The 16597-nt window shown below is 35.0% G+C and overlaps 2 protein-coding genes across 2 annotated transcripts; both read left to right on the top strand.

Moving 5' to 3' along the window:
• The first annotated feature begins 262 nt into the window (after nt 1-262).
• LOC104210677 (uncharacterized) lies at nt 263-10208 on the top strand. The gene is made up of 17 exons (XM_009759623.2): nt 263-1815; nt 1884-1970; nt 2050-2300; nt 3136-3228; nt 3392-3473; nt 3678-3737; nt 3805-3857; nt 4208-4374; nt 5717-5927; nt 6796-6853; nt 6956-7012; nt 7148-7393; nt 8950-9017; nt 9153-9209; nt 9283-9376; nt 9501-9641; nt 9742-10208. The coding sequence occupies exons 1-17, from the start codon at nt 655-657 to the stop codon at nt 9820-9822; spliced, it is 2967 nt and encodes a 988-aa protein (XP_009757925.1). The 5' UTR covers nt 263-654; the 3' UTR covers nt 9823-10208.
• Nucleotides 10209-10966: 758 nt separating this feature from the next.
• Nucleotides 10967-12734, top strand: LOC104210678 (cyclin-dependent kinases regulatory subunit 1). The gene is made up of 4 exons (XM_009759624.2): nt 10967-11097; nt 11223-11293; nt 11404-11464; nt 12316-12734. The coding sequence occupies exons 2-4, from the start codon at nt 11241-11243 to the stop codon at nt 12466-12468; spliced, it is 267 nt and encodes an 88-aa protein (XP_009757926.1). The 5' UTR covers nt 10967-11097; nt 11223-11240; the 3' UTR covers nt 12469-12734.
• Nucleotides 12735-16597: the final 3863 nt, after the last annotated feature.

The raw sequence follows: 16597 nt of genomic DNA on the forward strand, positions 1-16597 counted from the left end.
TTATATAACATATAAAAATCCTCAATAAAAATGAAGAACTTCCAAAGTGAACAGAGTTTAGATGTCAGGTTTCAAAACACTATCAATTTAACAAGCTATTTTGTGGAAATTGTGCCGGGCTTCTCCAACTATACTGCAAAAATAACTGGAGCATAACTCGTGGCCAAACAACAAAAACAAAAACTCGAGGGGCTCCTTCTAAATAGCATATTTCTCTAACACCGTATAGACTATCAAGGGTAATTTGGGAATTTAACATGTATGTACACAACCTTTCATGTCATCTTGAATGAAGAAACCCCTCTTCTCTATCTGTCTAACGATTTACAGGAAACCCTAACTGTTCATCTTTTTCTTTTTCTTTTTCTCTCCTCAAAGTTGTTCCGTTCAGAAAAATCATACCCTAAACCGAAAAAATAATACATATATAAACATATGTTACATATATCTGACAATATTATGCGTGTATAAGAAATTTCATGATTTGTGCATGATTGAGAATCATTATTAGGAACAAATTTTAGGTTTTTGTTTTGTTATTTTTTTTGTGTGAATAGGCTAGGATTTGGTGTTTGAATTTTATATGGATTTTGGTGGTATCAGATTGGATCTGTTGATTGATTGATTAGTGTATTTGAAGGTTATTTTCTTGCAATGGCAAACGGTTCGGAGCAAGGGGAAATTGTGGTTTCTTCGATTAGGACAGGAATGAAGCGTGAGTTCGCGATGATGCTGAAGGCTCAGGCTGAATGTGGCATTGCGATTGGTCAAAGGAGGGTTACTAGGTCACAGTTGAGTTCTCAGAATAGTCCTGGGAATAATGGTAATAGTGCTAAGGTTTCTGTAAAAAAGCGGAAGAAGGAGAGTAAAAATGGAATTGTGGGTGAAGATTTGTCAAATGGGGTGGTGAAACGGGAAGAAAATGTGGTTGTTTTGTTGAGTGAAGAGGAGGAGCCAAAGAGTGATGTGGTGGATTTGGATTGTAATAGTGATGATGAGAAGAAAAGTAATAAGATGGATGATGAAGTTGTTGGTAAAAATGAGCAAAATCGTGGAGATGATAGTAAGGCTGAAACGGGTAAAATGGCAAACGCCGTTGTTGAAGCAATGCCTGAAATTGTTCCTGAGTTAGCTGTTACTGCCCAGGGTGACGGTAAAAATGAGCAAAAAGATGATACTAAGATTGAAATGGCTAAAACAGCAAAAGCTGACGAGTGCATTGTTGAAGTTATGCCTGATGTTGGCACTGAATTAGCTGTTACTGCTCAGAGTGATGGTAAAAATGAGCAAAATTGTGGGGATGATAGTAAGAGTGAAGTGGGTAAAACCACAAAGGCCAATGATGGCTTTGCTGAAGCAAAGTCTGAAAGTGTTACTGAATTAATTGTTACTGCTCTGGTTGATGGTAAAAAAGAGCAAAATTGTGGGGATGATGGTAAGACTGAAATGCCCAAAACAGTGAAGGCCGATGATTGCATTGTTGAAGCAAAGTCTGAAATTGTTACTGAATTAGCTGTTACTGCTCAGGGTGATGGTAAAGATGAGAAAAAGGTGTCATTTGAGATGCCCACGAGGCGGTTTACTAGGTCTGCTTTGAAAGCGAAGGAGGAAACAAAGGTGCCTCAGTGTGATAGCATTAAGATTGAAGAGGAGGTTCATGAAACTGATTCTGTAGGAACTATGTCTGCTCCTGCAAAGTTGGAGTTGAAGATGTCTAAGAAAGTTGCACTAACCAAAATTCCCACCAAGTTGAAGGATCTGCTTGATACAGGTTTACTGGAGGGTTTACCTGTTCGCTACATTCGTGGCACGAAGGTGAGTTTTAAATAGTCATTATTGAGTTGCAATTATGTTTAGAGATTAATCAAATCTTTGTAAATTAGGTGAGAGGGTGTCCGGAAACAGGACTTCGGGGAGAGATTAGAGGGCCGGGAATACTGTGCTTCTGTGATAACTGTCATGGAACATCTGTAAGTGTAGCTCTTTGATTTCATTCAGTAGATTAGCTGAAGTATCCATTATATGATATAATCATTTTACTGAATATAGGTTGTTACGCCAAATCAATTTGAGCTGCATGCGGGTAGTGCCAACAAACGTCCACCAGAATACATCTATTTGGAGAATGGAAAAACTCTGAGGGATGTGTTAATTATGTGTAAAGATGCTCCTTCTGATGAACTGGAAGCAGCCATTAAAAATGCCATTGGAAGTGCAGATGCCAAAATTTATGTTTCAGCATGCACACCCGTAAAGGAGTTTAAATCTACCCCTTCTGAAATTAGTGAAGCTAGTAGCAGGTATGAGCATCTAGCTATTTTCATCCTTGCTATTATTAGCAAGATTTTTGTGTCAATGTTTTGATTACTTTGATATTATTAAGATTCCAAGAAGATGTGGAAATATTTGTATCTTAAAAGCCTTAAATATTGCTTTTGATTTTGATGTTATATTTGGCGTTTTGAAACATCTTGAACACGAGTGGTCATTTACAAAAGTATTTTGTGTTACTCTTTTCTCTTTCATTCTTTCATTTCGTGATGGTTGGTCGGGGTTGTTAGTTGGCTTGGGTCATATCCAGGTAAAACTTCCATCTTGTATAAGGCTTTCTACTGAGGTGCTTTTGCTATTTGCTTGGACCGGTTGATTTCAATGTCATCATCTTTTCCTTTAAGTGACGGATAGCTTAAAAGGATGAAAATGCCTCATGGTCTGTTTTTGTTCACGTATTTCTCCTCATATGCAAATGTTGCTCAACTTCTTTCCTTCGTTTCATTTCCTTTCTCAATGTATGAAGCTAAGTCAATAATCTGGTTCGAAGTTAGTGCCATACAGTTGGACTTGAGCCCAATGATTGCCATCCTTCTTACTGCATTGTTAAAGAATGATAACTGCCTGAACCAAATGTCTGCTGACTTTATATGTTGATTTTTTCTCTCCTTCTGTTGTTGAGGTGATGCTGGACCATTACCATTATGTTCTTTCCTTGTTTTGGATGATTAAAACATTTGCCTCGTGCTTTTCCTCTTTATCTATTTTGTTGTCTTATGATTCCTCACCTTCAATGGTAGTTATTTGTTACTTGTCGAGAACTTATAGGTTATTTCAGTTTATTATTTGCCACATTTGTTTTAGGCCTACCTCATCTGTGCCTGTCACAAAGTTGACCGATCGAATGCCTTCTGGCAGTGGAACTCAAAGCAAAGTTCACGGAAAGTTAACTAGAAAGTAAGCCTTTTTTCCTGTTAAAGTTTTTTTTCTCCTGGTCTTTGATGATTTATCTTTGCCTTTGCTCTGGCATCTAAGCGTTTCATTCTTTCTATTACCTTATGCATACTGTTATTGCTTCCTGGTGCTTCTTTTTGACTTCATACTTGCTCTGTCTCTACAGGGACCTGCGGATGCACAAACTTGTATTTGAGGAAGATGCACTTCCTGATGGAACTGCATTAGCATATTATGTCCGCGGACAGGTTAATATTCAACTCAACCAATTGCTTTTCACATGTGTTTGGTAAACATGCTGGAAGTTTGTTCTGTAGATTTATACATCCATAGTTCTCACTTGGTGCTCTTTTGGGGAAATAAAAGTTACCTATCAAAAGAAAAGTTTGTTCAGTTGTTTTTTCCTTATCCACATTCATTGGGATTCTAATTTTCTTCCGGTTTCCTGGCAGAAATTGCTCGAGGGTTATAAGAAAGGTCATGGAATTTATTGCTACTGTTGCAATACTGAGGTACGTAGTTCCTGTGCTTAACTATTAGAATCAGCTTTCATATGCTAATGTCCTCGTGCTCTTACAGGTCAGCCCTTCACAGTTTGAGGCTCATGCAGGTTGCGCTTCACGTCGGAAGCCGTGAGTATCTGTTTCTTATAGATATGTGGTTTAATCTGGATAAGTTAAGGAACAAGGACATATCCGAGTGATCTTCCCAGTTTTATCACCTTTTTTTCTGATTGTGTTGTGGTTTCTACATCTTTATCTTTTTGGATTTAGTTGTGGGTATGTTACATCTTAACGGATGCTGAGAATGAATATTTGTTGAAGTCAAAGAAGCAATATGCGTTGATACAGCAAATAGATTAATATAAAGGAAAGAGACACTAACTGATATTCTTCAAAAGCACAAATGGATTAAGTGCAACTTCTTTGGCTGAAAGCTTTCATTTGCCACTTTGCGTTAATCCTTTTGTGTTATTTGACAGTTATTTGTACATATATACTTCCAATGGGGTGTCTCTGCATGAGTTGTCTATCAAACTTTCAAAAGAACGAAGGTCCTCAGCCGAAGAAAATGATGATCTCTGCTCCATATGCGCTGACGGAGGGGATCTCCTGTGCTGTGACAATTGTCCAAGAGCTTTTCACTCAGGTTGATGTGTTTGATACTATCTTTCTTGGGTCTCCTTTTAACAATTCGGCATCCAGTTGTCTTAGGATAGTGCAATATGTTGATTGTTTCAATGATGCATATTTTTTTCCCAAAAGACCTTTTTTAGTTCTATTTGGTATAGTACAAGTGAGATAACGATACACTAACAATCTGATATTGCATGGGTTGGTTTAGAAGGACTAGTGGAAAAAGAAATAGACCTGAGGGAAGTATCAACTTGTTCCTATTTCCTTATAGACATTGTATGAAGTGAGCCGTAGGTACCTTGAGTGTTGTCCAGCAAGATATGGATGCCTTATACAGTGAGAAGGTGGCGTACAAAATTCAGAGTACATATAGTCAAGTGGATCTCCTTTCGTTCTCTATTACGTAGGACAGTGCTGCATCAACTATAACCATGGGCGCTTGCTCTCTTACATAATTGCTAGCCTCTTACTTGGGACTGAGGGCCAGTCTGAATCATAAGGCTACTCATCATCATGTATTGCCTTTCATAGCCTTCTTGTATGCTAAAGGCATAAACTCATCCCATCGAAATATGATGAAGTTGTGTTAAATCGTAATTGGTGTGCAATTTATGGCCTTCCATGTAATATTTTGTAGGTGTGTTTCTTTTGATCTTTGTTGCGTTTCTCTAGTTTCTTCCACAAGATACCTGTATGCTTCTTTTCTTGGATGTGCTTCGGATGAAATACACTAGAGATGTCTGTAATATGTCTCTTGACTTTATTGTCACCTTGCAAACCTATTTGATTTATCGGTTGTCCCTTCGCTCAAATAAGTATACTATGTATTCAGAATAAATGCTTTAATTGCTATGTGTTTAGATACTCCCTTTATTCCATTTTTACGTGTCACCATTCGACTTGACTTTGGGTTTAAATTGTTAATTTGATTTTTCTAAAGGAAAGTTTATTGGCAAGAGGGAACCATTTCTCACCCAGCCCTACCTACCCTATGTATTCGAGGCTGGAACCGAAAAAGACCAGGTTCTATCTAGTTTTTCAGTAGTTTGATAGGGAGAAATTTTGAATTTGAATAGTCCAATTAGTTTATTTGTGCAAGTTGGATTACATAATATTAATGCAATGGTGTCAAACAATTTGGGATATTCAAAAATGGGAAGAGCATCATATAAATTGGTGGTACAGAGGGAGTAGCTATTTTGATATACAGAATATGGGTTTTTAGGTTTAATGATTAGACTGCAATGTGATTTTTATGAGTCATCAAACTGTGGATGTGAATGTCTGACAAGCAACCTAGACTTAGATTTTCACGTGACCATTACATGCTCATTTCAATCTTGTTTCTAATGCAGAATGTGTTTCTTTGCCAAGTATTCCCATGGGTACCTGGTATTGTAAATACTGTGAAAATATGTTTGCAAAAGAAAGATTCGTCGAGTTTAATGCCAATGCCATTGCTGCTGGAAGGGTTGCTGGAATTGATGCCTTTGAACAGATAACAAAGCGTTGCATTCGCATGGTGGAAGCTCTAGACACTGAAGTTAGTGTTTGTGTGCTGTGCAGGTAACGTTTCTTTTCCTTTTCCTCTACTAAGTCAACTCAATTTTATAGATGACCACTAGTACATGCATAATGTTTAAAGAACAATGACACACTTGTGATGTCCAGATGATATTTTTTTTAGTCTTCAAGGGCATCCTTTTTGTTTCTTTCGGTAGTCTGTATTGTGCATATCTGGACCACCCTTGAGGTAAAAAAGCTACTCCTATTAGTTTCTTCTTATATGACGGTATTTGACTAGATTGTTTGAAGTATATATCATATTAATGATAATGGAGGGAAAATTGTAGAGTAATGGTTGAAAAGTTAGTTCGATAAAGAACCCATTGACCATTATACTGATTTCCAAACCGTGCGCAATTGGCCCTCGGAAATTTCTCGATTATCCAACAAAAAGTTAGTTTGAAAGAGTAAACATCACATCAAATTTTAAAAGTTGAATAGTTTAATAAATCTGAATTCTAGAGAGATGTGGAAGTTTTATAGAATTGGAATGATGTCAAACACTTTGGAATATCTCAAAACGGAAAGAACGTCATATAAGTTGGAATTGGGGGAGTATTGCATACTCGATAGTAACGAGGTGCGGAATGTGTTCCAGATATGCCTAATGCCTGGAATTTGGATCATAGTCCTGTAATATATCATCGCGTGATAGTGATCATCACATGTTCTCTATACAATTATCTTGTCTTTGGGAGTGCATTTAACATTGTGCCGCTGCATCATCATATATCTATTGAGGCTTAGTTAGATGTGTATTTTCCTTCAGTTGCAGAGTAAAAGATATTCTAGAACTGTGTCAAAATTGAACATTTCCCTCTGTTGCTATGCTGTTCAGGAGTCTCATATCATTCATTGATGTTTGCAGGAGTCAGGATTTCAGCAAATCAGGATTTGATGCACGGACAGTAATTATCTGTGATCAGGTATTATTTTGTCAGTATTAATTATATATTATCTCAAGTTTCTATTCTTGTGAAAATTCTCATAATAGTCAAGTATTGAAGAAATTTCATTCCTTTTTGCAGTGTGAGAAGGAGTATCATGTTGGATGTTTGAAGGAGCACAACATAGATGACTTACAGGTTTGGGGAATTTCCTGTTATATTGCACGTTCTTCTATTTCTTATATCTCTCGTCTTGTTTTATATACGGATTCTTAACCTTGAGCATTTTCACACTTACTGATCTCTACGCGACGTTTGAAACTCTCATTACAGGAATTGCCAAAAGATAAGTGGTTTTGCTGCACAGACTGTAGTAGAATTCATTTTGCTCTGGAAAAGCTGGTATCAGAAGGAGAACAGAAGATTCCAGAGTCTCTGTTCAAAGTCTTGAAGGAGAAGAACGAAGGAAAAGATTCAGAGAATAACTCCAGTCTGGACATTAAATGGAGGTTGCTGAGTGGGAAAATGGCATCTGAAGAAACAAGGGTCTGGCTATCTGGTGCTGTTTCCATTTTTCATGTGAGTTCGTTTTACTAATTTCTTTCTTACTCCACTTCTTGGTTGGAAAAGAAGACCAACATCACCTCTACGAGCCCTCCTGCTAAGAATTGCAAATTGTGCATCTTTAACAACTCATTTTGCCTCTGAGATTAGATACAACTACCTTTTCCATTACGTTCCTCTTCTCTTTCATGTCCTTTTAGGCATTTACTTGAATAGTCGCAGGTTGTTATGCTTTTGTGTGCATAAAGTTAATTCACCCACCCTCCCCACCTAAGAAAGCAACCAAGCTCCCTGATATTTGCATCACTAACCTTTTTGAAATCAGAGATAACTATCATTCCTGTTTTTAGGGTGTGTGCTTGCTTTTGGCATGTCTAAATTCTAATATTAATATATTTCTGATCATACTAGTGGAATGCTTTTGTTTCTTTTTCCTTCCCTATTCTAAGCTTTATGAAGCTCTCTGTCTTTGAAAATTTTAGCAGAGTTTTAATGCTTAATTGAAATATCCTTTTAGGTTAGTGAGAAGAGGTCACTTTCTTTCCTCCTTAGTAAGTCCTTTGTTTCGACCCACAATTTGCAAGACTTTGTGCTTGAGTTCTGCTGTTTCTAATACCAGTTTCTGGTCCATTTCCTTAATGGTACTGGTTTCTAATACCAGTTCTTTGTTTTGACCCACTGCTATCATTGCCCAGCTTGATTATTATTTGTTTATGTTTCAGAAGTTTCCCTTTCTTTATTTAGAATATGGATTAAGTCAAGTTTGGCTACCAGGTGATAATTTTTGAAAGAACTATAATCACAACTAAAATCTAACTCCTGATCCGTAAAGCAAATGTGGGGATCCTAGTTGTTAACTTGTTATCTGCTCACTACTAACCCCTTGGGTTGTTGGTTTATGATTGGGAATGGAAAAGAGGACATAATTTAGTGTAGCAGTTTAGTTTTATTTTTGAGTCCGTAAGATTGAATATTGAAGTATTAATGTCCCCCCTATTCATGGGATAATTTTTTCCAATCAGGGTAGTGGGATGATTTCCTATTAGAAAAGTATCTTTTTTATAACTTTGCCTTGTGTCTCTCTTTCCCTTTACACCAATTTTTTTTCTTTAAATTCATGTTTCTTTACTGTTTTCTTTCTTTAGTAATGTTTTTCTACTACTGATCTTTTGTATAATATACCTGTTAAAGTATTTAAATCTTATTGCGACTCTGCTTACTATGGAGTGTTTTACACAATGATAAGGATATACTGTCACTTATTTAATCCCAGCTTTATTCTTGCCTAAGCAAAACCAGTGACAAATTGTTATAATCCTATTCATAATGCCCTCACAAGTCTAGTGGTATTAGAATCCCAGATTATCATATCTGCAAACAACTCTGTCCCTGTGCAATGCTGTATTGCAGTTCACTTGAAAAACTCCAGTTGTATTATAGTCCTATTCACTTGATGTACATTTTAGATGTAGCTAGTTGTGGTGTGCTTGGGAGTTAGGTAGTCTCCACGCTAACTGGCTAGACTTATTATACATGTGAATTGATAATCTGTATTTTGTCTTGTGGCATAGGATCGATTTGACCCAATTGCTGATGCAAGTACTAGCCGTCTAGATTTGATCCCACACTTGGTCTATGGGTAAGTAATAATGTTTATTTAACATCTGCTTTTCTTTGTTGCGTCTCTTATGAATGCTCTTAGTTTAATTCACATAACCTGGAGGAATGGGTTACCAAATACTTGACCTCACTCTGTTTACACATGATATCTCAGAAGGAATTTCAAGGACCAAGACTATGGAGGGATGTTCTGCGCAATATTATTGGTCAAGTAAGAAATCAATTTACCATTGCTCCAGATAAGTATTTGGTAACCCATTCTGAATCACTTTCCAACTTTGCAGTTCTGTGGTTGTTTCTGCTGGCATTATCCGTGTTTTCGGGAAGGAATTAGCAGAGCTCCCTTTAGTTGCGACAAGTTCTAATTGTCAAGGACAGGTGACTCACTTAAATTTCAAGCTTAAAATGCGTCTGATTTTAATTTGCCCTACCTTGTGAGGATATACCTTGCCATTTAATTTGTTTTGTAATTTTGTTTTAATTAATTTTGTTTTTCGTGCAGGGCTACTTTCAGTCTTTGTTTTCTTGTATTGAAAACCTTCTGCAGTCCCTGAATGTAGAAAACCTTGTACTTCCTTCAGCAGCAGAAGCAGAGTCAATCTGGACAAATAGATTTGGCTTTAAGAAGATCACTGAAGAACAGGTAACTTGATAAGTTGATATAATAGCACGTGCATGTGTTTCATCTATCTATCCCTTTTTAGTTTTTTTTTTGGTTAACCTATGCATCATTCTCCTTGCAGCTCAAAAACTATCGGAAAAATTACCAGATGATGGTTTTTTCTGGAACATCCATGCTGCAGAAGCAGGTTGGGGGTTCTTGATGTGATGATGGTTGGCCTTGGTGGCCTTCATTTTACAGAAGAGAAGCAATTGAATTTTAGAGGCATGATTTGTTCTGCACATATTTTGTGGAAATTGGGTTCCATTTTTTCGTCTGAGACAATGATGTATAGTTCTCAAGTTTGTTTTGGTGTATATAGGGGATAGTGTAGTGTCATCTGTTATGCTTGCTGAATTCGGCAATACAGGCAAGAACTGTTGGTATGTGAATGTACACCTCAGTTGTTAATAGGAGCTATTGTTCGGAAAAATAGGATCATCTCAGTTTTGGAAGTTGCCAACAGATACTCTGATCTAGTGGCTCCATTTTTGCTACATTAACAATTGAAAATTTACCTTAGTTTATCATAGTTGATTTGTTATTTAATCATTATTAGCACTTTTCTTTGTTGTATGTGTAAAGCTCTTACAAAACCATAATCGTTTCCTAAGATTAGAACAAGGCTTTTTTCCAGAGCAAAACCAATGGGCCGATTTGATTGTTATAGACTCGAGACGTACGAAATATGTTTAATAGACTTTCTGTTTTTGTGTTGTTTTTCGCTCAATTGAAAGCGCTTAACACTTGTACAACATTTAGATTAATATTTTTCCCAACATAATTGTTTTCCAGAATTATACGTTAAATCAGATTAGGTTATGTATTTGTTTTTCTAAAATAGGTACATGACGAGAACATAATTTCTTATGATTGGTTACAATTTGAATAGAACATAATGATCCAACAAATGTATATTATTGTAGGAATTTTTACATTCCTATACCCTATATGAAACTATATTAACCTTCATATTCAAGTTTTACTATAATTAACAATTCCGAGTAGGGAGGGTTAGTTTCATATAGTGTATAGTAATGTAAAAATTCAATTTTATATCCATACAAATCATGATTCAAATTTTTATTTATCTTAACACTCCTATAAATATTATTTTAGAAAAAAAAATTAATCGGAAATAAAACATATCTTTTTCCTTGTGCAAAAATAACTTAAACGCTAGAAATTCCACATGTATGGAAACATCTAGACACAATCTTTAGTGCAAGCGGGAAACATTCAAAATTTGAAATTCAAAAATGTACCGTTTTTCTCCTTTTATCATTTTAAAATCTAAAACACACAATAAAAGGAATACTTAAACAAATTTGCTTATTTATTAAATCCGCAAACGTCATAAAGCATTAGAATTCGTTCTTTGCCCTTACTTTACATCCATTTCTCACATTCGTCTTCATTCTCCATCACAAACGCAGAGGTAAGTTTCTAGAAGATTCCATCCTTTTTTCTAGCTGAAAAATTAGGGTTTTTTAAATTTTCCAGATTCTTCGTTCATTACAAATCTGTTTAAACCAACTTTTTTTGTTAATCTACTTTCTCCAGTTATTTTTGAACTGAGAGATGGGGCAGATCCAGTATTCTGAGAAATACTTCGATGACACCTACGAGTACAGGTATTTTTGTTTAATCAGTTTGAATTTCAGTAATTTATTTTGTTTTATCCACTTATTTTTCGTAATGATTTTAGTATTTCATTGGTTTTTGTGGATTTTGCATTTTTCAGGCATGTTGTTCTTCCTCCTGATGTAGCGAAATTGTTACCGAAGAATCGTCTTCTCTCTGAAGTGAGTGATCGCTTTTACCCCTAGGGTTTAGTATGTATTCATTTTCACTTTATAAATTTTGCGTATGGAGAAATTGAACTAGCAAATGATAATCAGCATGTTGTGTGCTTTCATTTTAGAAGTTCTTCAACTGAAGTGATTTAGTTGAATGCTAATCAAAATAAATGATTTCGTGTGTGCTATTAGGTTATCGTTTAGCACTATGTGAAAACTCATCAATAGATGTGGCTTTCTGCTGCTTTGTTTCGTGTGGTCGAACAGAATGATTTTGATATCTGCTGTTATATGTGGTTTAAGTTGTGTTCTTCTTGTTTGATTACTTGAATGCTGATCCAAATAGATGATATCATGTGCATGATTAGATTGCCATTTAGCACTATGTGAAAGCTCATATGTAGATGTGCCATTTAGCACATTGTGCTGCTTTATTTCATGTAATCAAACAAAATGATTTTGATATTCTGTATCGCATGTGGTTTACATTGTGTTCTTCTTGTTTGAGTACTTGAAGGCAAATCAGATTAATGATATCATGTTGCACTATTAGATTGTAATTTAGCGCTATGTGTAAACTCATGAGTAGATGTGGCTTTGTGCTGCTTTGTTGCTGTTAGCGAACAGATTTTGATTTCTGATATTGCATGTGGTTTACAATGTGTTCTTCTTGTTTGATTACTCGAAGGCAAATCAGATTAAAGATATCGTGTTGTACTATTAGATTGTAATTTAGCACCATGTGTAAACTCAAGAGTAGATGTGGCTATGTGCTGCTTTTTTGCTGTCAACGAATAGATTTTGATTTCTGCTATTGCTTGTGGTTTACAATACGTCTTGTTTGATTTGACAACTAGAATGAGTGGCGTGCAATTGGAGTTCAGCAGAGCAGAGGATGGGTGCACTATGCTATTCATCGACCAGAGCCACACATCATGCTCTTCAGGAGGCCATTGAACTATCAGCAGCAACAAGAAAACCAGGCTCAGCAAGCTATGCTTGCCAAGTGAAGAAACATGTCTCTCGTTTCTTTCCTAATGAATCAAATCATATACAGATAGTAATGTTCATTTCATCTAGAAATGATATGATAGCTTATGTTGATGTCTAGTTAAATGTCTGAATTTTGAAAATGTCAAGTACTGTAATGCTTAGCTCTTCATTTTTAAGTTTAGGTATTGAAATATTGTGTTCGAATTGATCAAGGTTTATATCTGTGTGCTTGGAATTGGTGCAATATGAATGTTATTGTGTGGATTAAGACCTGTTGATTCTATTTGTTTTTTTATTATGTATTGCTCAAGATGCACGTTTGTTTATTTTTGTATGATTTTGATGCCCTACGTTTTTTAATGTGCATCTTCTCACATTGGATTTTTACCCACTACCATTTGTTTGATTCAGGAATTGTTTTGACTAGTTCTGACCTCTTTAAGGAACATGCTGTTGCTTTTAATTAATACATGTGATTGTTTGTGGCTTGTTGAAACATTTCATATCAAGAAAGCCCTATTTAGAGATAGGATTGAATATGGGATTGGGGCTGAGTAAGCTAGTTAGGTAGGGAGTGGATCAGATCTTGTCGAATATTTACTGGTCATATCAATAGTTAGCTCCGATCTCTTTATTCCAGATGTTTGATATGATCCAAATTATTCAGATAGCAGGCTAGCAGCAACGTTCTAGGGAAAGTAGTCAGATCAATATTTTGACTCAAATCTTATTTAAGTTTCTATTGCTATTAGACCTCATATTTAGTTTCTCTAAATATATTGTCTTGCTATTACTTGCTGTCGGTATTTATTTCATATTCTTTGCTGCGATCTTCAATTTAATTTTCTAAATATATCTTCTTGTCATGAATTGCTATCAACGCTTCTTCCATCTTCTTTAGTTGAGGGTCTATCGGATATGGTCTCTCTGTCCTATTAGTGTAGGGGTAAGGCTGCGTACATCCTACCCTCTTTAGACCCTACTTCTGTGATTTTCACTGAGTTGTTGTTGTTCTCCGTATTTAAGTTTCTCAACATAGACCATATTATTGAGGTAATGAGTTTGTAGGAAATGGTTTCTTCAAATTTTAAATGTGTAGGTGAAATGTAGAGGGACATTTTATCTGCCAATTTATTGAAAACAATTACGCTAACATGACGTATCCTGTTTATTACTCCTAGATTATGTTACCTTGTTTCCTTGTTGATTTTAACACAGTTTAAATTAGTCTCGTCTGCTGTAAGAAACATAGAAGTGCATGTGCTGAGGTGCCCTTTCATTGGTGATCTATCTAATTTCCTGGGCCAAGAATTTTTGCCACAATTGGCCTAATTGTGAAGAGGCTCCTCTAGTTAGATGGGCTTCAGCTTTTTCCCTGGGCAGAATTCTTAATCTTATGCACAACAAACGAGGATAAATATATTTGAATCTTCAGTTTGGTTTGATCAAAGATTGTAGAAGAAACGTGTGATCCTTATCTGTTTTTGCTTGTTAAAAATGGTACTCCCTCTCCCTTTGTTTCAATTTATGTGAACATATTTTGTTTTTAGTTCGTACAAAAATGAATGATCCCTTTCATATTTAGAAACGATTTATCTTCATATAATAATTTATAGTCACACAAAATATATGTATCTTATTTTTTAAATATACATTAATCTTTTTTTCTTTTTCTTAAATTTCGTGTCCAGTCAAATGTGTTTGTATAAATTGAAACGGAGGGAGTATCATTTTAGAATTTGCACTTGTTTTGTTCTTTTAGAACTTTAAACTACCTTCACGTTTCTTCCCCAATCTTTAGAAACCTGTATAGGTAATATTGGTCGAATTGAATTAAGATTAGACACGGATTGATCTCTGATAAGAGCTGACACCCATAGATTATACTAATTCTCTGTTTGATTGATAAAATGAATTCATAACGTGAGCTGCTTTGAGAACTGTCCCCTGGACTAGAATCCGACTGAGTTAATCCGTCAGCTTTCTACTGATTATCTCTGTTTTGAAGTTCTTTTTCTCCCCCTGTTTTGAAACTGTGCTTTGAAGTTTAATTATCAAATTAATGTCGTCATTACAATTCTGAATTCGCACTTAAGTGGAGCGACAGTCGGTGAAAATTTATTTAATTGACTTTAACTCAGCTATAGTAATTGACCTTAACTCGCTTACGATAGCGAGATGTAGCAAGTGACTTTAACTCGGCTAAATTTTTAAAATTAAGGTGTTTGAAATGATTTGCAAAAACAGTTTTGGAGAAGCAGAAAAAAGTAGATTCTCTCCGAAAGTACTTTTGAGAAAAATACGCTTAAATGCAGTTTTTTAAAACTTGACCAAATACTAGGGGTGTCAATGGATATTCGAAAACCGACCGAACCGTACCGCACCGAATCGATTTTTAGGTTTCTTTTTAAGAAACCGTAAGCTTTTATATAAATTTATAACCGCACCGATAATTAGGGTAGGTTTTATATTTTATAAAAATAAACCGAAAAAAAATCGAACCGTACCGAATAAATTTATATGTAGAAAATATATTTATTTAGTAAGTTTAAAAATAATAATGCATTAAATTTTCTTTGAGCCTTAGAATTATGAAAACTATTACAAGCCAAAAAGTAATTAAACTCAAAATACTAATTCCTAAAATCTATTATGCTACTTCTACTTAAACTAAGTTATTTCAAGTATCTTTATTTGACACAAAGTATTCAAGCAATTATGAGTAGCAAACTACAATGTATTAAATATGTTTCCTTTCATCTAATTTAGATTTATCTTTTTGAATATTTAATCTTCTATAGACTTTATTCTTGAGTCCCAGCTTGGTATATCTTTCAACTCGTGTGATTAATATTAGCCTTTGTTTGATTTCTTTTACGCTGTTGTAGAATAGTTGATGTATGTATACTCTAGCCATATTTTTTTTTTAAATTCATCACCCTTTAAACAGTAAAAATGTCTAGAGAGTTTTGCTAAATCCTATAAAAGAACGCACGTTATTGCAATTCTACTTCTACTGGTGAATTTTACATGATATTAAAAAAAATACCGAAAATTAACCGAACCGTACCGATACCGAAGAGAAACCGACATGATTGGGACGGTTTCGAAAAGTCTAATTTTGGTTATACATAATAGAATAACCGAAAAATTGGTATGGTACAAATTTTATAAAATAACCGGCCGAACCGAACCATTGACACCCCTACCAAATACTAATGGCTGCTCAGAAGTGTTTTTCAAATTAATTAGCCAAACACAAACTGTTTTTCACTAAAAGTACTTTTGAGAAAACCACTTCTCAAAATAAGTTGCCAAACGGGCTATTAATGTTGGCTGATAGTTTCACTCTGAACATGGATTGTAATAGTCCGTTTGGCCAAGCTTCTCCAGGCTGAAAAGCATTTTTTTTTCAAGAAAAATGTTTTATTTTTAAAGTTGAATTATTTGGCCAAACTTTTAAAAGAAAACAAAATGTGCTTTTGAGAAAAAAGTAACTTTTTCCTAGAAGTATTTTTTTGAGAAGCACTTTTTAAAAGCACTTCTAATACATTTATAGCCTGCTTGGCCAAAAAATGAGGTGTTTGGCCAAGCTTTTGGAAGGAAAAAAAGTGCTTTTGACGAGAAGCAGAATCAGTTTTGGAGAAGCAGAAAAAAGTAGTTTCTCTCCCAAAGCACTTTTTTGAGAAGCACTTTTTTAAAGCTTGGTCAAACACTAATTACTGCTCAGAAGTGTTTTTCAAACTAATTAGCCAAACACAAACTGATTCTTACCAAAAGTACTTTTGAGAAAAACACTTTTGAAAAAAAGCACTTATCAAAATAAGCTGATTTTTACAGTTTGACCAAACGGGCTATTAGAAACACTTTTTAAAAACTTGGTCAAACACAAATTGGTGCTTACAGATACTTTTCAAATTAATTAGCCAAATATAAATTACTTTTCATCCAAAGTATTACTATTAAAAAAAACACTTTAAAAAAAAACACTTTAAAAAAAAACACTTCTCGAAATAAAATTTTTTTCAATTTGGCCAAATAAACTATAAATCAATTGAAACAATTCCACCCTAAAAAAAGAATAACAGAAAAGAAAGTTATCCATTAGAATAATTAAGTTACAACAGAGATCATCGAAAAGCACAG

This window comes from Nicotiana sylvestris, chromosome 11 (genome assembly GCF_000393655.2).
Source record: "Nicotiana sylvestris chromosome 11, ASM39365v2, whole genome shotgun sequence".
Lineage (NCBI taxonomy): Eukaryota > Viridiplantae > Streptophyta > Magnoliopsida > Solanales > Solanaceae > Nicotiana > Nicotiana sylvestris.

Excerpts from the sequence above, each read along its gene's own strand:
- LOC104210677 (XM_009759623.2), top strand. The coding sequence starts at position 655 with ATGGCAAACGGTTCGGAGCAAGGGGAAATTGTGGTTTCTTCGATTAGG. Across the intron at positions 1,816-1,883 it reads GCTACATTCGTGGCACGAAG|GTGAGAGGGTGTCCGGAAAC; the intron begins GTGAGTTTTAAA and ends TTTGTAAATTAG. Across the intron at positions 9,210-9,282 it reads TGCGCAATATTATTGGTCAA|TTCTGTGGTTGTTTCTGCTG; the intron begins GTAAGAAATCAA and ends CCAACTTTGCAG.
- LOC104210678 (XM_009759624.2), top strand. The coding sequence starts at position 11,241 with ATGGGGCAGATCCAGTATTCTGAGAAATACTTCGATGACACCTACGAG. Across the intron at positions 11,294-11,403 it reads GATGACACCTACGAGTACAG|GCATGTTGTTCTTCCTCCTG; the intron begins GTATTTTTGTTT and ends TGCATTTTTCAG. Across the intron at positions 11,465-12,315 it reads AGAATCGTCTTCTCTCTGAA|AATGAGTGGCGTGCAATTGG; the intron begins GTGAGTGATCGC and ends TTTGACAACTAG.